The sequence below is a fragment of the Quercus lobata genome, chromosome 11 (assembly GCF_001633185.2).
Source record: "Quercus lobata isolate SW786 chromosome 11, ValleyOak3.0 Primary Assembly, whole genome shotgun sequence".
Taxonomy (NCBI): Eukaryota; Viridiplantae; Streptophyta; class Magnoliopsida; order Fagales; family Fagaceae; genus Quercus; species Quercus lobata.
Window position 1 is genome coordinate 42,557,924 of NC_044914.1, and position 24,232 is coordinate 42,582,155.

General features: G+C 32.6%; 3 protein-coding genes and 1 long non-coding RNA gene across 7 annotated transcripts in view; 2 read left to right on the forward strand and 2 right to left on the reverse strand.

The window, feature by feature from the left end:
* The first annotated feature begins 1,403 nt into the window (after nucleotides 1-1,403).
* Nucleotides 1,404-9,369, forward strand: LOC115969154. 4 transcript variants are annotated; one of them, XM_031088725.1, is made up of 7 exons: nucleotides 1,404-1,753; nucleotides 2,894-3,058; nucleotides 3,184-3,326; nucleotides 3,418-4,263; nucleotides 4,463-4,663; nucleotides 4,931-5,037; nucleotides 8,473-9,369. In XM_031088725.1, exons 2-6 carry the CDS (start codon nucleotides 2,935-2,937, stop codon nucleotides 4,988-4,990), a joined length of 1,374 nt encoding a protein of 457 aa, XP_030944585.1. In that variant the 5' UTR covers nucleotides 1,404-1,753; nucleotides 2,894-2,934; the 3' UTR covers nucleotides 4,991-5,037; nucleotides 8,473-9,369. The 4 variants fall into 4 exon arrangements, with proteins under 4 accessions (XP_030944585.1, XP_030944584.1, XP_030944586.1 ...); XM_031088724.1 differs by having other exon boundaries at nucleotides 2,897-3,058; XM_031088726.1 differs by having other exon boundaries at nucleotides 2,897-3,058; nucleotides 4,931-5,012.
* Nucleotides 9,370-10,427: 1,058 nt separating this feature from the next.
* On the reverse strand, nucleotides 10,428-12,871 carry LOC115967615. Its single transcript, XR_004086496.1, has 2 exons — nucleotides 12,568-12,871; nucleotides 10,428-10,608 (listed from the first exon to the last, which is right to left on the reverse strand). It is a non-coding gene; the product is annotated as an uncharacterized LOC115967615 (long non-coding RNA).
* Nucleotides 12,872-16,392: 3,521 nt separating this feature from the next.
* Nucleotides 16,393-20,319, forward strand: LOC115966238 (NEDD8-conjugating enzyme Ubc12-like). The gene is made up of 6 exons (XM_031085491.1): nucleotides 16,393-16,568; nucleotides 18,680-18,793; nucleotides 19,122-19,230; nucleotides 19,356-19,434; nucleotides 19,539-19,655; nucleotides 19,736-20,319. Exons 2-6 carry the CDS (start codon nucleotides 18,685-18,687, stop codon nucleotides 19,871-19,873), a joined length of 552 nt encoding a protein of 183 aa, XP_030941351.1. The 5' UTR covers nucleotides 16,393-16,568; nucleotides 18,680-18,684; the 3' UTR covers nucleotides 19,874-20,319.
* A 2,463-nt stretch (nucleotides 20,320-22,782) lies between these two features.
* The window catches only part of LOC115966922 (probable NAD(P)H dehydrogenase (quinone) FQR1-like 2), a 4,822-nt gene continuing 3,372 nt past the window's right edge, over nucleotides 22,783-24,232 (reverse strand). The window contains exon 2 of the mRNA XM_031086050.1: nucleotides 22,783-23,014. Coding sequence (XP_030941910.1) covers nucleotides 22,783-23,014 — 232 coding nt within the window. The remainder of the gene's footprint in view (nucleotides 23,015-24,232) is intronic.

Below are 24,232 nucleotides of genomic sequence, written 5' to 3' on the forward strand. Positions count from 1 at the left end.
CTATCAAATCATCAAATCAAAACAAAAAAATCTAATTGACTCATTCATAGTAGATGAATATCATCAATGTTTTAGATAATTCTAATCCACTACCAATGTTTTAGCCGAATATATAAATATATATTTTAAATTGTATCAATGTGGAGTGTTTTTTTTCTTTTTTCTTCTTATTTAATTAGCTTTGTGAACTTAGACAGTTGATTAAGTTGCATGGTTGAGGTTGACTCTGATTATCTACCAATGTAGTTATTTATTTATTATTATTATTTATGAATAAGGATAAATATATAAAAAGAGTGCAAAGGAAGAACTCAACCCATCTTAATCTTCTAGGGAAAAAACCAAGGAAGAAGAGTAGAGATAGAAATGATTCCATCCCAATTACAAAAAAGCAGCTCAACGAGTCAAGTTGTGAGAAAGGAAATTAACATACTTAGAAATAAAAGAAAGATCCCAACAAAAAAGAGAACTAAGAGCAGCTTTGACATTTTAGAGAAAAGAGGCAAGGAACCAAGGAGGAGACAAGTTTATGTTCAGCAAAGCCTCAATAACTCCATCGAAATCACCTTCACAGAGAACATAAGAATACTTGTGATAGACTGCAAGCTTGATGACTTGAAAAGTAGTTAGTGTTTCACCAAGAGTCAGATCAAAAGGAGGGGAGAGATTTGAATGCGCAAATAAGATATCTCAAAATTCATTTCTCCCAATAGCAGTGATGGTAATATGAGGTCTAATAGCAACATCAAAATTTGTTTCAATCCAACCTACAAGTTAGGGATAAAACCATTCCAAGGCCGGACGTGCTAGGTGAGATGTCCAAGCTACAATATGTTCTGAATAAGCTTGTTAATTATAGCAACATCTTAATAGTAGCATCTTTTTTAGGATTAGGCTTGTAATTTGCAAATATCATCTGGTTCCTAATTCTCCAAATGTTGTCAAAGAAGATTAAACAAAATAGAGTGATCCTGTATCCATCTTTTGAAGAAATTAACCTGTAAATGTTTATGAGGGAAAATTGCATATTTCATAATGTCACAAGGAGTTAAATGCCCAAGAGAAGAGTGATGATTGGCTAAACAGACACTACAAAAAATTGGACCTATAGTGGCGTTTGTAAAACGCCACTATAGGTCCTAAAAATGCCATTATAGGCCCATTTGGGCTATAATAGCGTTTGCTATAATGGAGTTTTATTGTACCGTGACTATAAACCTATAGTGGGTTGAATTTTAAATGGAGATAGTGGGGTAGGTCGCAAAGTTCACTCTCACTTCGGATTCCTTCTTTATCACTCTCACTTCGGATTCTTTCTTTATCTCTCTTTCTCTCTTTTTCTCTCTTTCTTTGTGTGACACAAACACAACTATAGGTCCTAAAAATGCCATTATAGGCTCATTTGGGCTATAGTAGTGTTTGCTATAATGGAGTTTTATTGTACCGTGAGTGGGTTGATTTTAAATGGAGATAGTGGGATAGGTGGTCAAGATCACTCTCTCTACGGATTCCTTCTTATCTCTCTTTCTCTCTTTTTCTCTCTTTCTCTGTGTCTGAGCAAAAACTAAAAAACCCTCTGGTTTTTTATGAGTATATCAACAGGTACTACTACCCATAATTTATGAGTATATCAAGGGATTGGGTTACTATATGAAGATATTCAATCAAAGCAGCAAGGCTCCATATCAAGTGCGTACTTGGTAAAATTTTGAAGATACGATAGTGCAAATGATGATGAGTTGTAATCACTAAGGTATATCACTGAAATTTTCTTACTATGATTTGTAAACTTTTGTGGAACAATCTTAATTAGAACTAGGTCAAAGTTCTGCATGTGTTAGAAACGTTGAGATAGTATTTTAGTTCTATATGCTACCATGTTTTTATGAAAAAATTTCCCCTCTTTTATGGCGGTTACCATGTATCTTAAGGCACGCATATATATATATATATATAGTGGTATAAATATTTGAATTAGGTTATGTAATATTGTGTTCGACCTGGAATATCTTAATTGGCGTGAGATCCTGTCAAAAAGAAAGATTTTTTTTTTTAATTAAAAAAAAAAACTAATTATGATGACCTTTAAAAATTTTCTAAGGAAAAAAACAATAAATTTTTTTGATACTTTGTAATAAAAATGGTTTCAAAATATTTTAAAAATAATTTATTAATAAATAATCCTTCTTGACTTTCTTTGTCTCTCATAAAAGCATCGTTCTTTTTCTTCTGACACTATATTTTATCTATATATCTCTCTCTGGCTAAAAAAAAAAAAAAAAAAAGCCTTTTGTTTCATATTTTTTGTTCAATATTGTGGTGAAGGAGGTTCTTATTATTGGAAAGTCTAACTTTGTTAAAGCATGGTGCATTTGTTGTGAATTTTTTTTTTTTTGAAAAAATGTTGTGAAAGTTTTATATATGAATGATTACTGTAATAGAATATTATTGGCATGGAGCTGTCTGAATTCTAGTGTGATCCATTTAGTTAGTTGAAAGTTTAAGAAGCTTTGGGAAAGTCTTTTAAAGCTACCTGTATTCTTGTGTATTTTTTTTACAAGTGGGTCTTTTATTTAATTTTTGTCGTCGCTCACTCGCTTTCTTATGTGTTTGCGTTATTGTAGGATCAATCATACTTGGATTTAATTTTTGTTATTTGCCGATTTTTTGGTAGCTATGAGTGCTCGTTTGATTATTAGATTGCTAGACAAGTTGGATTGGTTTGAATAATTTTTATGTAAAAGAAATAGTCGGTACGTTATATTGTTCAATGTGTATTTTAAAAGAATGGAATTTTGAATTTCTTGAATTTTTTGGGCACTTCTCAAGCTATCCTTCTTATATATGTTGTTTTCTACCTTAGTTTGGCTGACCTACCTTGTTCGTTCATCAGTAGGGTCGGCTTTTGCATTTGACAACACTGTACTAACCAAAATGGTAGAGAGTGGCATGTATGCAATGAGACCAGAAATTGAAATTTCGGGCTTTTCATCATCCCACCAAACTGAAGAAGAGCAGCTTGATTTCCTCGAAATTAATCTACCTAATTATGATCCTGGTACGTACATATATTTCTCTAATTAAGTTCTAATATAATTAAATTTTCTTAGCTTTTGAATTATATGAGTAGCAAAATATGCTTATTATATATGCTATTATGGTTTTTTTTTTTGGTTATAACAGGATTGCCAGTTTGTCCCTTCTGCTCACTGCCTGTCTTTCCTAGCACTCTTGCGGAGCTAAACGATTTCAAGGAAGAGATCCCTGCCATATTTTTAAAATACGAGTTGCCTCCACGCAATTCATCTGAGACAGATGAAGAATGGGTAATTTTACATTTACTTTTTTTTTTTAATGTTTTGTTTTTATAAGTTTTTATTTTTATTATTTTATTTTTCGTTCTTGTTTATCTATCAGAGTTTCTTAGATTTCTTGGAGAAAATTCCGCCTGCCAAAGTTACATGGGAATTCGATAATATGAATAAAGTACTCCACTTTGGGCAATATTTTCGAAAAATATTTATGGGTATTGCGGACATTCTGTACTCATATCATAAGAGTAATTTATTTTCCGGTGATGTCATTGGTCGAATGAGGATTCATAATGACCTACGCATTACCCACCCCTATACACCCGCCAACACCAGTCATAACGATTATTTAGATGGGAGATCAAGAAAAATGAAAAAAGATTTAGATGGGAGAAAAGTAGATATCATTCACTTCCGGTGGCTTGTTGCAAAGGTTGTGAGAAAATTCTGTGGAGAAGATTATGAATCGCACTTATCTAAGTATTTCAAGCTTTGTTTTTCGGAATTATTTCTTCACTCGGATGGGTTGGAACGCTACTACATGTTTCAATATTATCATCCTGTGTTCTACAATGATGGGGATAAATACAAGTTGGTCCATGTGTTGGCTGATCTTCGAAAACGAGACGTACGGTACTTTACACAATATTTTGGGCTTCATGATCCTGAGTACGGCTATCATTGTTGGTGGTCATCACTTGCAAAAGAAAATCACGAATCAATGCTTGGTGGTGTATATTTATACAAAGATAATAAGATTGCCGCGTATGACAATAATTCAAACAGTCTACCGATTTTTCTCCGGAACTGTCACGAGCACTTTACAGAGGGTACTGAGACGAAAAACAAGAAGAATGTAAAACTCAACAGACAGATTGAAGAGGAGAACAAAAAGGTGCGAAAAAAAATGAGTTACTGTGGTCAACAACGCAAGTTAGAGCTAGAGCTTGAGGTATGCATTATCTTCAATGTTATTTATTTATTTATTTTAAAATGTTGATTATTATGGTATGATTTAGATTAAAAAAATATGTTGGTTATTATGGGTAGAGAATGGGAGTTAGCCTCCCAAAAGATGGGGTAAAATTATCTACCATAATCTCTCTCAAACTCTGCAAATGTTAAAATGTTATCAATGTTTTCTGATATAGTTGACTACACCAAAACAAAATATTCTACCGGATCAATTGCCGTTCCACTGTGAACTTGAACCCAAGATAACCGAAAGGTTTCCAGGTATCTACGCATGTATGATTGACTCGTGCATTCGAGGATTTAATGATAATGGGGAAAGGCGTTTTGGTTGCACGTTAGCCCAATTGCTGTTTGATAAGAGCCCATTTGGTTGTCAGGTAATAAATCAGTGCCGTTAAGGTATTAATTAACAATCTATTTTAGGAAAGTTTTGACATTATTCATATGGAAAATGAAAAAAATTGTCAAAATATTAATTTTTTTTCTTTTCTCATAAAAACTTTCTTTAAATGGATTGTTAGCATTCCCATAAATATTTACTTTTTTTTTTTTTTTTTGAAATAAGGAATATATAAGAATATATTTACTTGATTCTTATTATTAGTGATTGGAAGAATATGTCTGACTTATGGAGTTCAATGCAGCAGCAACAACAGGTGGGGTATATCGGTGCCGCTACTTCGCAGACTGAGATCGCTCCTTAAAGAGAGAAATGTAGGGAGAAAGGTGATTTTTTCTGCATATCATAATGGTATGGTAAATGTTTGATTGACTAATGATTTAAAAAAAAAAATCGGATCATTTTGCATGTTTGTTAAAACTTTAGGCCTATTTGGGAAGTTTGATGGCGGAGTGTTATGTTATATATTGTTGACATTTTTCATGTTGGGCTAGCATAGTCATTATTTTAGTGAGTATGTATTTATTAATAGCATGGATTTATCACTGTGTGTTTGTTTGATTAGACAGCCTTTAATGTGTAGGGCTTACAAATTTTAGTTCTCACAGCGGAAAGGTCCTAACTTGCCACAGTATTGGATTACCCATTAAAATCCAGTACATTATGATCGTTTCTTACCCACAAAATACACACCATTTCGTTTTTACTCACCATGTCTGTGGCTTCCTCCTTTTTGTTCTCATGGACTTTTATATTCACCATCAGGTATGCCCATGCATGCTTGTCTTCTCATTATATTATGTCAAATATATGCTAGTGATTTTGTAGAGAATTTAACAGATTCTTCTGTGGATTCTGGCTAAGTTTTCTGTCAATTGATATATAGTTTACAATCTATATTTGTCTAAGAGTAGATTTGATGTTTTCATGCCATTAAGAGTGTTTCAGAGCAAAGCATTTCTGTCAATTTTTGTCTCTAATCGTTTTGATGGTTAATGTTAAGTGGGCACATTTCTTTCTCAATCCATCAAGCTAATGTTGTACCGGTTTAGATCATTAATTAAAGGTTTAAATTTTAAGTTTTTGTATTCTTAAATTATGTATAAAAAATAATTTTATGGATTGAATAGTAAATAATTTCTGATTTACAAAATTTGACATGAGAGTTAAGAACATAAAGAAAATGAAATCAAATGGTTGAATTTCAAAATATGGAGTCATGCTAATTTTTTTAGTGGGAGTTTTGTAACTAAACTTTGTACTAAATATTATATTATAGTTTATGTTACACCATTTGCAACTTGATAGTTTTTTTTTGAGAAAGTGCAACTTGATAGTTGATACACTTCTTTTATTAATAATATTTTGAATTTAGTAATAATAGCATATATTGTAATTATGTATATCATGAATTTGATGTTAATGCAAATTTGAGTGAAATTGTAAATGGAAGTTCAAAGGATAGGCTTAGTCCATATGATTGACCATTGGATCTCCTAAAAATATCCTATTCATAATATCAAAAAGTTATTTTATTTATTTTAGCATAACATTTAACAATACACTTTACATCACATCTTCTATTTTAAGATTAGAACACATTAAAATAAAGACAAAGTTTGGCTACAAACTTGATTGTAGTTGTTGGCTACAAACTTCTTCTAAAAAAATTAACATAACTACATATTTTGAAAATCTAACTGTCGAATTGCATTATCTTTAAACATTCATGTCAAATTTCGTGTCAATTGAATGTTAGTTACTATTCGATTTAAGAACTTATTTTTTATGCATAATTTTATACTACAAAAACTAAAAATTTAAATAGTTGATTGATAACAAAACTATTGATATTTAATCTTTTGGAAATTTTGCAAGCATGATATAAGAAAGAAATGTAATCTAATGGTAGATTTGTCAAAATTCACATCTAATAAAAAAATATTGAGTGGAGTTGTAACAATTGGCTATAACTAAGTTTATAGCCAAACTTCATTCTTTAAAAAAAAGTTTATAGCCAAACTTTGTTCTTAAAATAATATAAAATATATATATTTTAAAACCAAGTTACAACCCCAAAAAACCATCACCACAACCCAAAATCGTCTCCACAACCACAACACAAACCACCACTCAAAATGCTAATCCAAACCACCACAAACAACCGAGAACCCACCACATTCACATTGGAATCCACCAATTCACACACTACCCCTACAACCCACCACATTCACAACTCTCAAAACCCATCCCAAAACCAAAAAACCCATATATGGCCACAACTCACAGAGAGAGAGATATGTGTAAGAGGAGAGAGAAAAGTTGAATAAAAAATACTCAAAATTATATAGCATTTATGCATTAATAGATGTAGCTCATGCCAACTTTTTTTGACATTTGAGACATCTAATGGAGGTGATTTTTGGTGTTTGGCATGCTAAATGCTAAAAAATTAGCATTTAACACATCCAATGCTACTACTCTAAGGTGTTTGTGAATGTCTATGTCTCTACTAAGGTAAAGTCTAATTGCTTAAGAGGCCAAGGCTTACTCCACCAAGCCAAAGAAATTGGAGTGTGTTTGTGAAAATGATTATTTGCTTGGCATTTCTTTATTGGCTTATGTTGTTGCTTTTAGTGGATGCCTATGTGGTGGTGTCATTTAGGCTTCGTTTGAGAGTTCATAAGGGAAAGGAATGGAATGATCATAAGGGAATGAAAATGAATAGAATGGAATGTATTTAATGAATGGAAAGCAATGGAAAAAAAAGGAATGAAATAGAATTAAGTAATTTTGTTTGAATGTTTTAAAATAAAGTAATAGAAAAGAATGAAAATTAATGAAATGTAAATAACCTTGTTTGGGAGTAACATAGAGGGAAATAGATAGAATCATTTTATGACAATATTATTATTAGACTCCTATTTTAAAATAAATGGTTGAATATATAGGGATATTTTAGGAGTTTTAGTAAAAAAATTATTAAATCTAATTTTATTTCCTTCTATCCCTTCTAATTTTGGAAAGAATAAAAATTTGAGATTTTAAGGGAATAAAGAGGAATAATTGTTCCCTCCTACTCATTTCATTTCATCCCACTTAAACTTCCAAACAAGAGAATGAACTTTTCATTTTCACTATTAAAACTCTCAAACAAAGGAAGGGAAGAATGTTCTAAAATTATTATTTTCGTTCCTTTCCATTCCATTGCATTCCTTCTTCCGAAACAAGGGCTTATGGTGTATTGTTGCTTTAGATGCATGGTGCTCCTAGGGCTCTAGGAAGGGGATTTAGAGGGGGTAAATGAAATATTTTATATTAAGCTTCGGCCTGAACGAGGTCTTTGTAAGAGCATAACATGTCCATTTTGCCCTGCAATTTCCTAGACCCATAGCCCAAGTTGGTGATAAATAAGAAAAGGGAGGTCATTTACCCTGGGGCATGACCTCTCAGTTACCAAGTAACTAGGAAATGCTGAAAGTAAATATGTTACTTTGCCCAATTTTGTGCACATAATTATTTTATGTAATTGCCAACGTTATTTTCTTGCTAACTGTTTTTCTAGTTGGACAATTGTATGGGGCAGCTTGATTCACAATTTTTGTTGCCTCTATAGTAGTCGCTAGTTGGATAAGAATCCTATCGATTGCTTTATTTTTTGGTAATTTTATATTGAAACAATGAGAAAGCTCCAGCAGGGTAGATGTTATTGATAACAATTCAATGTAGTAGTGGTAGGTTTTTTTTTCGATCATCTAATCAGCTATATAAATTTTTTTTTTTCAGTGTGATGATGAAACTTGCAAATTCACCATGCTCAGGAACAGTTGGCACGCCTGAAGTTGCTCTAGCCAATAACTAAAAAAGATAAGTTAGAATAGAATTTGCATTTTGCTAAATAATGCAATACTCACTATTTATCCTACAAAGAGTTGTGTATAAATACAAATTATAATGCTCATCTTAGTTACTGCACAATGTTTTAGAAGCCGTGAGTATGGGACTAAGCTATGGGCTGGTGCAAATGAGATGTGTAGAAGCTCCCAAATTTTGCAGGGATGCTGGATTCCAAAAACTAGTGCTGTAATGCTCCAATAGGGAATCGTATATTCCTCATGTGAATCTAAGTTAGCATTTGTTATTGCAGAAATTCAACTGCTGTCGATGGCTTTTAATGGTTGATAACATTCTAATTCTCTAATGCAACTAGTTGTGTTTGATTGTGTGAGCTACTTAATATTGGTTTTTTGGTATTATGAATCATTACTTAATAATTAGAACGGCTGTTGTGAAGATTAATACACCATTTTTATTCTATTCTAAATGCTAATATGATGTTTTAAATGTTTGTAGTGGAGAACGTCATGCTACCATTGATATATCGATATAATCTCCATTCAAAAATCGGGAAGCCGGGGAAGTTCACAAGACAAGCCAAAATTATTATTACATGAGACTTACCTACATTTGTTCTCTTTGTAATAATTTTGACTTGGGGCCAATTGAAAGTTATGTAGTACTAATTTTAAATACTTAAACTCTGAAAGGTAGTTTTAACAGTCTTGTAATGAATTAGGACCTAATTCTAATTCAATTTCTTGAAGGCATTTGGTGGAACTTTTTGATTATTTTTGAAATGATCTTTGGAAAATTTGTAAACAAAATTGCTATTTAGCTGCACCATTGTTTAAACAGGACACCTGATAATCAAAGATGCCTATCTAAAGTCATCAAAAAAGTGTTTCCTTGTTGGCATAGAGTGTTTATTTTCACAAGTAGAGTTAAGGCCAATTTATACTGGACTGCTCATATGATATATCTAATGATATCTTTTGTGTTAAAAGATTTATTGAATACTTGGAAGAGTTTCTCGATGACTTGTAGTCACCAGATAATTTTGCACAAAAAAAGAGGCAAAAACAAATGATTTTTATTTGGATGGATTGTAAAATAATATATTCCAAGCAGTTTCTCGATAATCCAAATAAATGACCTTATAATTCACAAATATGATTTATCTAATTGCCATCTAGCCAAAACAATATTAAGTACAAGAGAACCAACAGGATAGACAGAGCAATGACAATGTAATTTGTACATCAAACCCCAAACAACTTTTAGCAACCCCTTTAGCAAAAAAATAACTTTTAGCTACCCCAAAACTTTTAGCTACATGAGGAGAATTTTTAGAATTAATTTGCCTGCTTTACAATTCAAAACTCATTTTTTTATTTAAATAATAGTGTTTGTTACAAGGTGATTATCAACTGAATTACAATTGAATTACAATGATGAAAAATAATAATGCCTAAAATAATAATAATCTAATAAGGAAAAAAGAATTAACTGAACAAATAATAATCTAATAACAACTCAATCAGATAACTCTACCTTAAAAACTAAGAATTTATTGGTTGAATTCTAATATTAATCAAGAATTTATTGGCTAAATTCTAATACTAATCAACTACTTACTAACAGCACCCTTATAAAGGAGCCACTCCAACAATTACTCATGTCAAATTGTTGATGTTTATCATCATTATCATCCTTCGCTAGCTTAGAGTCCCCTTGTTACATGCTACTGCTTGTCTGAATCATAACAGTAACAGTAGCGCCACTTGGTATGGACTGTCATTTCCATTAATTTTACTAAAGCATATTGAGAGTATATTAAAGTAGCTGCATCTATGCCAAAGTCTCAAACATGAAGTTTAAACCACAAAGAAGTCAAAACACACTATAGAAATTGAACATATATTGGGTGATCAAAATGTTTACATACTAATACGCACCTCATCAAAATCAGCTCCCCTCTCAGTGGCAATTTCTCTGATCAAATCAGATTGGCCGCAATAATCAAATCATGACCCGAATCAACAAAATCCAGTATAGCCACCAAATCAATGGATCCTCCAAAACCTACAGAATTTGATACAAGAACATTTATTTTTTTGATAAGTAAAAAGGTCAAATAGATACAAGTACATTTATAAATAATTATATATATAACATCCCTCTGAATTTCCAAATATCAAACCTAATTCAGTTCAAATTGCTACAATTCAAACCTTAAAGCCAGTTTCTTTGTTGAGAAATGCAAGTACAATAACAAAAGAAAACAATTAAAGAACAGACCTCCATCCAACTATAACTACTCTGACCATTTGTCTCAATTGAGACAGTAAAATTCAAACTTTCATCTCATTTCCCTCATTTTCTTGGCAGCCAAATAGAAACCCCCCCCCCCCCCACAACAAAAAAGGAGCTATCAATGAAAAACCTAAAGATTTTTTTTTTTTTTTTTTTTTGTGTGTGTGTGTGTTTGATAAGTAAGAAATAAGTATATTTAAAAGACTGCTTTATGCAAACTAGCACAAAGCAAAACAGAAATTACAAAAAAGAAAAGAAAAGCAGAAACAGAAAGGAAAAACTAATTACAAAGACAAAGAGAGCTAAGCAACAAAGAGAGAGAATCACTAGATGTGAGTCCCCAAGCCCTAGACCAATCAAAAAGGGAACTAGTGAAAAGAGCAAGCAGCTGGTCATTGGATCTATCTAAGTCCTCAAAGGTCCACCGATTACGTTCCCTCCAAATACACCACATCAAACACAATGGAACAAAATTCCAAATGCTAGATGAGTGCTTCCCCAACCAATTCCACCAACGTAAAGAATTTGATACAAATAGATTTACAAATAATCAAATAAATAACATCCCTCTGAATTTCCAAACTATCAAAACCTAATTCAGCTCAAATCTCTACTATTCAAGCCTTAGGCCTTGTATGGTTGCTGAGAAAATGTGAGTACAATTTAGAGAGAACAACTAATGGACCTCAATTCAACTAAGACCAATGCTACACCAATTGTCTCTTCGGAGCTAATAAGATCCAAACCTTCGTTTCATCTTCCCCATATTCTTGGCAACCAAACAGATTTAAAAATAAAAATAAAATAAAAAATGAAAAAAGCTGCAAACCAAATAAAAACATAAAAATTTGTTACAAATAGATTTATAATTGTCAAATAAATAAATAATCCCTCTTATTTTCCAAACTGTCAAACCTAATCCAGCTCAAATCACTACTATTAAAGCATTAAGCCATGTTTACTTGCTGAGAAAATGTGAGTCCAAATCAGAAAGAAAACAATTAACAAACCTCCATTCAACTAAGACTAATGCTACACCAATTGTCTCAATTGAGCTAATAAAATCCAAACTATAATTTCATTTCCCTCATTTTCTTGGCAACCAAATAGAACCCAATAAAAAGGAGCAATCAAAGAAAAACATAAAGAATTTGATACAAACAGTTTTACAAATAATCAAATAAATAATATCTCTCTGAATTTCCAAACTATCAAACCTAATTCAGCAGAAATATCTACCATTGAAGCATTAAGCCCTGTTTGCTTGCTGAGAAAATGCAAGTACAATTTTGACATAAAACAATTAATGAAACTCCATTCAACTAAGACCAATGCTACGGCAAATGCCTCAATGGTGCTAACAACCAAACAGATACAAATAGATTTGATACATATCGATTGTGTGTGTGTAAAGTGCAATGAAAGAATTTGATACAAATAAATTTATAAATAATCAAATAAATAAAACCCTCTGAATTTCCAAGCTTTCAAACCTAGGAAACTATTAACATCCATTCGTCTCAAATTGAGCTAATAAGATCTAAACTTTCATTTCATTTCCCTCACATTCTCGGCAATCAAACATATTTGAAAAACGAGCAATCAAATAAATCCCCTGAATTTGCAAAATATCGAACCTAATCCAGCTCAAATCTCTACTATTCAAGCCTTAACCCATGTTTGTGTGCTGAGAAAATGCAAGTGCAATTTGAAATGAAAACTATTAACCTCCATTCGTCTCAATTGATATTGAAATTGAGGTGGAATCCACGAGACTGGAGGGAGTTGAAGAAGACGGAGTGCGAGGATTTGAGGGCGAGGTCGTCGAGCAAGACGAGGACTCGGCGACTCGAAGGGTTTTCGGGAGAGAAGGAGGTGGTGAGAATTGGGAGGAGAGGAATTAGGGTTAGGAATATGAGGAGCTTCGACATTTTCGATTTTGGGGGGAGCTTAGGGTTTTTGGTTTTAGGTCTGTGCAGAGACAGAGACAAAACAGAGAGACCGTGTGAGAGAGAAAGAGAGAGTTTCAGAGAGCTGGGCTTAACCCATTTTCTTTTAATTTTTAAGCAATATTATATTTATTTTTATACCATTTTTCATGTATACGTATTTTCAAAAAAATTAAAAATTATTGTTTAAAGTGTAAACACACATACCAAATGGTATCGGGTTAATGGGTAATTTTAAAAAAAAAAAAAAAAACTTTTTTTAGGATATTAATAATGTATAAATAGATAGATATCAAATTTATCAAAATGATATGAAACTATTTGTATTTTGTTTTTGTTTTTGTTTTTATTAGAGACAGATAATGAGATAGATGGAATTTATTTAAATATTGAGATTATTGACAATGCAGAAGTTCACCAAGAGTTTTGTACTTCTCAGTGGCATGTGGCATTCTCCTTTGTTAGGAGAATTTTAGTGATTCTTGTGCCATGAGGTTTTGGATTCAAAATATAGTAAATAGGTCTGTATAAACTTAGTTCAACAAAATAATTGTTTTTGTTTATTTGTTTAGAAAACGAGCCAAACTTATATGATGTCAAGTTTAAACTTGACTATTAAATTAATCAAACTCAAATATGATCATGTGTTCATAAACAAGAGGTTCAGTTTAACTTTAATATAATATTATATTCTTATATGCATAATTGTCTATAAAATATACTATATATATACACTTGATATTGGGTGGTATAAGTTTGTAAAAAGGTTGATATAATATTCAATTATTATTTGTAGTTTATAGATATTATAAACAACTTATTTCTATTAAAAATTCATAAACTTGTGAATGGGTGGAAAAAATTTGTAATAATTTTACTATATATGGTTGTGAGGAAGTGGTCTAACCACCTTTTTTTTCCGCTCATTGTGGATTGTAAGCCCAAGAGAGAAGGGGTGCCAAGGGAATGGGCCCGGTCCACACGGAATAAAGGAGAGGTTAGGCTTGACCTTGGGACCAAAGGCCCATACCAGGGAGCTCCCTCTTCTCAAGCTCTGAGCCCAACACTAGTTGACAAAGTCCTCCACCTCGATGGGTATCACAAAGATACTTGTGCGAGGAACCAGCCAAGATTAGCACCACAACTATAGAAGATTGCCAAGGGACTATAGAAGGTTGTGCCTAAACCCATCGACAGTCACATTCATATTATTTAGATGTTCCCACCCAATATGGATTGTATTTATTATTGAATGACCAGCCTAAACAGTGCCCCACACCTAATAATCCACTCAAATCAAGAGAAAACACTTGACAAGACTATTATTTTCTGACCTCCATCATCACAACCCACCACCAAGGAGAGGATTAACCAGTATAAAAAGATCCCACCCCCCACATAAAGGGGGGGAGGGTGGGGTGAGAAAAATTAGAGTTTTTGTTTTTTTAGAATGAAATTAGAGTTAAAGTGAGTTATAGGAAAAATTGTATTGCCTACGGATGTATTAAAAGTGAGTTATAGGAAAATTTGTATTTGCCTATGGATGTGTATAATATCGACAACTTAGTATTTATGCTTTATTATAAAATATAATATTTAGTATTTTGATCTCCTTCTTTAGCTCTCCCATTGTAAAATATTTTTCCCACATAGATACAAATTAATTGTGAAGATCAAAATCTTCCAAGATTTTTTGTCTTGGAAGATTCTAACCCCCACAATGGTAAAAGAATAAGTTAATACATTAGCTCGTGAGTAAGATTAAGTTTTTTTTTTTTACATGAAAATAAAACAAACTTGAACATATAAAATTATTTGAATATGAGCTTGAGCTTGGTTTGTATTGGAAATAAAATTAAATGAACAAGTTTGAATTTTTGACACTTGGCTTATTTACAGCTCTAGTTCCAAATCTCTAACTAGTATCTTGGAACCAACTCGAAGGAATTATTTTCTTTAATAACTTGGTGTATGTGAAAGGGAGAGTTACATATACCCGAAGAAATAGTCAAATATTAATGTGCTTTGGATACTCTCGTTTCTAAAAAAAAGAAAAAAGAAAATTAGAGTTCTACTATTTCCTTCTCCATTATTGTAACTCTCAAATTATCAAAACAATAAATTCCAATTGACTCTAGATGAATACCATCAACATTTTAGATAAATTTTAATCCACTGTCAATATTTTAGCCGAATAAATAAATATTTTTAAATTCTATCAACGTTGAGTTTTTTTTTCCTTAATCAGCTTTGTGAACTTGAACAGTTGTTTAATAGTTATTTAAATATTTTAAAGTAAATAAATAAAATTATATTGATTAAGTTTTTTTTTTTTGAGAAAGTTGGTTGAGATTTGACTATGATTGTCTACCAATCTATTTTTAGTGACTTGTTGACAACTATATCAATGAACAGTGTAATTATTAATATAGATTTTTCTCTCTAGGTCGAGTGTGTATGATCAATGATGAAGTTCAAATTGTCAAAAAGTCTCAGCAAGGAAAAAAAAAAAAAAAAAAGGCTCTTTGTCACTGCAAATTGTTAAAATTAATGAACTACAGTGATAGATAATATACAACCAAAGAATAAAATAAAAACCCATGTAAATGATGGGATGAAATTGAAAGGGGGATGCTTTATGTTATTATAATATATTTTATAATTACTAAATTCCATTAAAAAATAAGAGTATTGTTACTCAACTAATTATTCTTAGTATTTTTGACGGAAACATTCGGTATATATATCCTCCTAAATTTTAAAAATCACAAAATTAAAATAGAAGAAAATATAGACAGAAAACACAGGAAATGGAAAAGGAAAGAGTGAGAAGACAAGATTTACAACACTAACACTTACAAAATGGCCTAATATTTATAAGTACTAGTGAGACTTATAAACAGAAAACCCATTCACTAACTAACTAATGTAATACTTTAGACTTCTAGCTCATATTATGTTTGTGATTCACCTATATATAAAAAGGAAAAAAAAAAATCCCATGTAAAACTATGTAGTGGATTCGAAAGGGTGGTGTATATTAAAAAAGTTGGGTTTTAAAACAAGTGTCCATTAAACAAAAAAAAAGGGTACAAATGAACACTTTGTATTACTATAATATTTTGTAAAAAGTATTTTAGTAAAATACTTCAATCACTCACTAAAAATTCAGTTTTTAATTACTAATTTCAAAAAAAAAAAAAAAAAAGAGGTTCTTTTCCTTGTTCTGAAGGAAGAAGGAGAAGAACAGAGAGAACCGGTTCCCAGTCAATTAACGCCATATCACCACGCTTCATGGTGTCGAATCCCGTACACGCAGTATATTATTGCTGCCAGTGCACCTTCGTCCGTTCCCGAACATGTGAACATAATATTAAATCGCAATGACAACATTACCCTAATAATCCACGTGGCAATTAATGATTCGATACTTTAAAGAAAAACAAAACTGGTGCGGGCGTAGACAATAAAAACAACACCCTTTATTGTCGAAACGAAAGCGAACTAAACCAAAAGCCAAACCTATAATGGATGACGATGATTGACGCGAAGAAGAGAGAGAGAAAAAAAATAAAATAATAAAAAAAAGAAAGCAAAAACCACAGAGAAACACAAAACAACAACACAACACACATCACATACTACAAATACAATGTATATATAAGAGAAAACCACTCTCTCATCTTCAGATTCCTTCTAAGCTCTCTATCTCTCTCTTTCTTTCTCTCTCTTTTTCTGTGTCTGCGCAAAAAACTAAAAAAGGTTCATATTTTTCATCAGGTAACAACACGAAAAGCTTCTTTCTTGTTCCTCTCTTTACACTCTAATCTGATCCAGGTTTTAAGTATGTGTATATATTGTGTATGTATGAAAACATATATGTATGTGTGTATGTTTTGTAGGTAAGATGATTTGATGCTTGGGATGGTTCTGGGGGCTTTTAGAATATAGAGATTTTGATGTTGTGGGAGTTTCTTGAGATGGGTTTAGTTGGAATTCTTGTTTGGATTCTTGTTTGGATTCTGGGGTTTGTTTGTTTTGAAATTTTTTTTGGTTGTTCAGTATTGTGGTAAAGGAGGTTTCTTTTTGCTCTTGTTATTAATTTGCTTATACGTTTTGTGAATAAAGAATTATTGAACTTGTTGCCTCGGCTTGTTTAGGCTTGTTTAGGTTGAACTTGTGGTGGATTTGTTTGTGAAAGTTTTGTTTTGAATGATAGCTGTAATAGGAGATCATTAGTAAGGAGCTGTTTGGATTCTTGTGTGATCCATGTTATCTAGGTAGTTGGAAGTTTAAGAAGTTTTGGGCTCTTTTTCAAGTGGGTCTTTTATTTTATGGTCTACAAACTTGTTGCCATTAGCTTTTGTCTATGATATCATCGCTCTCTTATGTGTTTGCATTATTGTAGGATCATGCTTATTTAGTGGGAGATTTTTTTTTTTACTGAATTTTTGGTAGCTATGGTTGCTTGTTGGATTGTTAGATTGCTAGAATAGGTTGGATTGGGTTGAATATTTATGTAAAAGAAATAATGGGTAAGTTATATTGTTCAATTTGTATTTTAAAGGAATGAAATTTTGAATTCCTCAAATTTTTTGGGCATGTCTCAAGTTATCCATCTTACGTATATTGTTTCCTACCTTGTTTAGGATGAATTTGTCCATATATAATCATTGAGGTTTGAAATTTATTAATTTCACATTCTCATTCCATCAATACACTAAAGATTTTTTTTTTCCCTCGTGCCTGAGAAGCATTTGTGAGGAACTTGCTGCTACAGAAAACTGGCTGTTTAAAATCAGCCTAATAATTGCCTTTATCTGTTTGCCCTACTAGTATGGCCAGAATAATGTTTTTCATGCCTTAAGTAGGAAATTAACTTGATTGGCACGATCCCACCATCACTTTACATGCGTCAAATCATGATGTTGGGTATTGAATTCTAAAAAAAATTCAGTTACCATTAAATTTGAAATGGTATACTTGACGACAAGATAATAGATTCTTTGAATCTGTACTTGTCGAATTGGGGACTTAATAGCAAGCTTAGTATTAATTCATACAAGCTGTTAGAAGAGAAAGCACTAATAGAACATAGTAATGATAATTTAAGAGTACTTGAAGGAAAAGAAGAGTGTATAATAATGAAGGAATTATTAAAGCTGATTTTGTACTTTTTCTGTCATCCATTTTCAATAAAAAGCATATTTGCCTCATATATGAGATTTTGAATTAGCTTCAAGGAACAGATGTAGAGGCTCTACATGTCATGCAGATAGGAAATATGTGGCTTTGGAATATTTGTTGCATCTTTATTCCTTGCGCTGCATGATCAATGGAAAAACAATACTTTTTTAGTACACGAATAGAGAGTCAATATCTCAAGGAAGTTACCCTTCTTGGGAGTTGGAAGGCCACCTTATAAGAGTGCAACATTGTGAATCAGTTAAAGATAATGCTTATATCTGGCAAAAGCACAGTAGGAGCTTTATAGATTCCAGAGAGTTTGTTGTATGCTTGATTACGTTCTGAAGTGTGGCTGGAGTTGTCTGACTTGAGTGAGAAGTTTAGACCTAGTTTTACTCCATATTAGTTCCCCCCACCCCCTTGTTGTGGTGATCCTATGTATGCCAAGTCCTTGTTGTCTTAGTCTTGGATGATGCCTTTCTTGCCATGAACTTTGAAAATCATGTCTAATGCCAAGACTTGTTAAATTATTTCTAACTTAAGAGGATCGTGTAATTTAATTAATTTTTTTTTTTTAAATTTAATAGAATTGTTACTTATCAAAAAAAAAAAAAAAAAAATTAATAGAATTATACTGCCTAAACTTTGTCTTGGATTTGGTATTGTTGTATTACTTGTAATCTGATTTGGATATTATGCTGTAGGAAAAATGATTAAGCTATTTAAAGTGAAGGAAAAGCAAAGGGAACTCGCAGAAAATGCTAATGGAAAGACACCCGTCAAGAAGCAAAGTGCAGGGGAATTACGTCTTCACAAAGGTTATGAGTCCTTTTTTATTTTTTATTTTAATCACTATAATATCATAGGTTAAGTGTTTCCCTCAAGGTACCTGAGCATTTGCTATGAGGTTTTTCATTCCATTAAAATTTGGTTGATGTATCCTGAGATCTTGGACCAACATGCGCAACTTTTTTTTTATTTTAAGACTTTGTTAGAAAAGTTTTTTGGAATCTCCCGGGCTTAACTTGGTATTTGACTCATAAACTCAAACATAAAACTATATATTTGATTCACTGCTAAATAGTAGAGCTTTTTTATTTTTTAATTTTTTATATATATAAAGTTTCTGTGTTTTTCATTGTGTAGATATCAGTGAATTGAACCTACCAAAATCTTGTGTCATATCTTTTCCCAATGGCAAGGATGACTTGATGAACTTTGAGGTTACCATTCGGCCTGACGACAGATATTATCTGTAAGTACTCTCGATAAAAATCCTCAGCATTTTTCTAAGGGCGATGAAGTATCCTATCGTGAGATTTTAATGATAATACTTGGTTTAAGTTTTGAATATTAAAATGTATTGTTTTTGTGTTACAGAGGTGGTACATTTTTGTTCTCTTTTAACGTTTCTCCTATTTACCCTCATGAGGCACCAAAGGTCAAGTGCAAGACAAAGGTAATCAAGCGTGTCCAGTTCTCTAAAAATGTAGTACCTCAATACTCAATAATATTATGTGGTATTTGCAGTAAGGACGTTTTAACAGTGCATCTATGATGCAGGTGTACCATCCTAATATCGACTTGGAAGGAAATGTCTGCCTTAACATTCTAAGAGAAGACTGGAAACCTGTTTTAAATATAAACACTATAATTTACGGGCTATTTCATCTTTTCACGGTATTGATTATTCTTCCACAAAATACGATCTTGCAACTAGATGGATGCCTTTTTATTATAACTTGTCTTTGTACATGCAGGAACCCAATTATGAAGATCCCCTCAATCATGATGCAGCTGCAGTTTTAAGAGACAACCCAAAATTGTTTGAATCCAATGTCCGAAGGGCAATGGCTGGTGGGTATGTAGGACAAACCCTCTTCCCACGCTGCCTTTAGCGGCCACCTGTTTTTCTAAGCACCAAGTTCATTGCTTGAAGCGTCAAGGGCTGTAAATTTGCATTGGACATGAATTCTTCAGAATCAAGAGGCCCGTTGGAAGGTGTTTGTATGCTGTGTAACTTAATGACATGTTTGAGTTATTGGTCGGGAACAGCTGATTTTCTTTATTTTGATCTGAATCACCAGGATAAGACATCAGTTATGTATTTACTTTTTATTTTGTATTGGGGGAAAACATGCTTTCACTGCCATGCTTGGGCAAATTATGCTAAAAGTCAGTTTCTGTGTTCTGCACTTGTTTTCAGTGTTATTGCCCCCACCTTTTAATTTTTTTTAACCCGTAGTGGTGTGTGATTACCCTTTAGTTTGGCCTGTGATCATAGTTTGTCAGTATCAGGACCCTTATTATGGGGTTCCTTCCTAAATATCAATCATTATTGGAATTCTGTGTATTTTGACTTTTGAGGTTAAAAAATGTGCACTAAAAGCATTGGTTCATTTTGTGATCAAATCTGAGTGGGTTAATTGAGAAACCAGGCCTCTCTTGGCACTGGTCCGAGGAAGTAACATAAGTTGCTTTTTTCAGTATACGATTCTGTTCCAACCAACAGCAATGCAGCAGGATCTATACCTCATGCCTGTGTGTGGAGTCGGTGGAACTGAATTTGTGGTTGAAGAACGTGTCTAAGAAATGAGCATTGCAACTTGGAAAGATCATTTCCCGGAATTGGTGCACGAATTATAATACTGGAAGCAATGATGAAATCGTTCAATATTGGAGTACAAAAATATTAAATTTGTGGATAGCCATGAAATCAAGCCATACTTGCAGTGAGAGGTAATAAGAAGGAAAATATTAGCCTCAAAGGAATGATCTTCTAAAAAAAATATGTATATATATATTAAAATATCAAGATTTTATTGAGAAAGAGGAGATAGATACTACAGAGTAAAGCAAGAGAAGATAGCAAAATCTAAATTACAGTTTTTTTTTTTTAAGCAAAAAAAAAAAAAAAAAAAGGGTAGAGGAGGGCGACCAGTGTGCCTTTCTTACATGGCATGATCATAGTAGCACCTTATCCACTCTTAAGCGAGATCCCAAACTTTCAATTTGTGAGAGAATCTAAATTACAATTTGAGTCACTAATGCTTGTGATTCTAGAACCACTCAAAATGGCTATTAAATAATGCATTTTTAGGACTTTCAATTTGTGAGAGAATCTAAATTACAATTTGAGTCACTAATGCCTGTGATTCTAGAACCACTTAAAATGGCTATTAAATAATGCATTTTTAGGAAGCTAAAAATGCATTATTTACTTAAGACTTAGTTGGGTCCTTGTTGAGTGTTAGATGGTCTTCCTTTTCCTCCGTATAACTCACATGAAAGAGGGCAGTATTCCACGCAAAAAAATTGCTTGCTTTATTTACTTTTTTTTGGCTGAAAGCTTCTTTATTTACTTAAGACTTAAGATTAATACCACCCAAATAAAATATTATCTATCAACCTCATATGCATCACCAAAAGTACTCTGAATATAGCAAGAACGAAAGCTCAAGTGTGTAGGCAATGAATTAGCAAATGGTCCACTGCTTTGCTAAAACACCTAGACACGGAACACTGATTTACCAAATTGATCTCTCTTTTAGTAGGAATTCTCCAATCTCATTTTTCTCTCCAAGGCTGCTGTCCAACTGAAAAAAAAAAACTCCCTTTAAAATAATTTAGTGCATCATATACTCTTCCACTGAACTCTTGCATCATTAGAACCATGAAGAGCTTCATAGTAAAATTTTATGTCAAACTTAACATTAACTTTTGGTTTTCACTTCAATCGATCTCAAGCACCTCCACCTCGAATATTCGAATAAAGGATATTATATATAAGTATAATTTAACAGACTCCAATTTCAATCATTAAAACGATGGACAAATTCCATGATGAAGTCCCTTATCCAACCAGCTGTTCCAAAGAAGAATACACCAATGTGTCTTTGTCAACTGTAAATAAGTACAAATGAATGACATTGTGCATATTCCATGTGAGAAGTCAAAAACGCAACTTTTCCATCAAGAACAGTCATTTCTCCAACCCCCCCAAAAAAAAAAAAAAAAAAAAAATCATATGCATTTGGTATTGCATTTTCATATTATAAAGCTGTGGTTGAAGAGTTTGGATCTGTAACCAAATTATGCCAAGCCAAATTATATAGATCGTGACTTTCCATGCGAATGAACCAAACATACACAGTCCCAACCAAAAAAGAGACCATTCAGGGACGGAACTAGGATTCGAAGTTGACGGGGGCAAATATAATTTTTTTGAGGGGGGCAAATATAATTTTTCTTGGATTATTTTCTAAAATCTTAAATATATACTTACTATTTAATATTTAAAAAAAATTTGAGGGGGGCCACAGCCCCCCTCAGCTTGTACATGGTTCTGTCTTTGAGACCATTTGTGTGACCTTGAACTTTGTGAGAGAGCAGTTCCATTGCAGAGGAGACTCCATTAAAGAATATAATTTTGGAAAAAAAAAATTACATCATATATAAATATGTTTTTTCAACTAAAAGAAGAGAGGTGAGAAGAAATATATGGAGAAGAACACACACCTCTATATTATTGATGATATTAAGTGATACAAAAAAAAAAAAAAAAAAAAAAAAAAAAAAGGATTTTCAGACCATATACAAATAAAACGAACAATCGATGAAGTGAAATCTGCTGTGGGAAATACAAGTATTCAAGCAATTAAATGAAATGCTCCTCAGCTATCTAAAATCTATTAACACACGATATCTGAAGACCTCACAAAACCGAGTGAAAATCTGTGAAGAACAGAAAAAATGGAGTAGGACGTTAACGCTGCTTTAGAGAGACTAGTTGAGGCTGTGATCAGAGTTAAGAAGCTTTGGCAAACCTCTTGACTATACCAGCCATGTACTTGCCCTGATGCTCTGCAAGAGCAAGCTCAGTATCACTTGGTTCCCTAGTGCCATCACCAGAAAATACTCCTGCACCATATGGAGATCCGCCTCTGATGGAGTCCATTTTGAACATTCCAGCACCAAAAGTGTACCCAATAGGTACATAAAGCATCCCATGATGGGCTAATTGAGTGATTGCTGTCCAACTGCAGCACGTGAACAAATTCATTAAATGAAGCTTGATCACTTAAATGATAGTTATCAAGAGGGTGCCCCATAGCTTCAACAAAATTATATTGATGTATGGCATAATAACAAATATGGCTCTAACTTGAGCATAGACCATTTTTTATGTTTATTCCTCCTTCCCCCTTTCTCTTTCTCCAACTAAAGGTACAAGGAACCCCTGTCCATGCTAGATATCAATCTTTTGTAGTCAGTTGATATGTATTAAATTGGGCTAATAACAGGAAGACGATTAAATAAATCAAAGACACCACAACCAAAAGAAGTTATGCAGGAGGTTCTTAGTTTGACGCTTTGGCTCCTCAAAATAATAGTGTTTTGGAACAAATTCAGCCAGTAAGCTCTCTACACATTGTATGAGGGTGGGAATTTGATCCCATCTTCACTTGGGTTGGAGGTTTTATGGATTGGGAAGGATACCCCTGCCTTAGGACTGAAAAAGAAAAATCATTTGGCTTGGGGGTAATGATAACCATGCCTATACCTGAGGCACTCAGTGGCGTAAGGAGTGAACAGATGGATTCTGTTTGGGGTAAGAGTGGTACCTATGTCCTAAGCAGGAAAATGCTTATATGCTTTTGTCAGCTATTACCAAGAGGAACTTAGGTCTTGAGCTAAAAGGCTATTATTATATGATTGGAATAAGCTTTTAATTGTACATTGTAAGACAAGTAAACTTTCGGTACATAACAGAACTTGATTACAAGCATAATCCCCCAATCCTTAGAAGTTCTTGGAGCTGCAAACTATATGCAAGATATGAAACATCCAAACAATGCTTTGAAGGAGAGGAAAACGCAGATTGTAACAAACACTATGAACTCAAGTCTAAATTCCAATCCTATCAAAAAAAAAAAAAAAAGTCTAAATTCCATTTTACATTGTTGTTGGGATAAAACTTAAATAGTCAGCCACATTTACAGATGTAAGAAATGCAAGGTACATTCTGAGCTTTATATAATAAATTTAATTTTTATCATGTTTCTAGGCAAAATAAACAAAATAATCAGGTATAAAGTATAAACAAGGAGAAAAAAAAAAAATGAAAACCACGACATTTATTTGCTGAGCAGTCAGATCAGATATGGGTAATTCCTTATCATAATCTCTGAACCCACCATAAAAGGCACATAAGGGACTGGTGTTATCAACAATTGGTTAGCAGAATCTCAAACCAT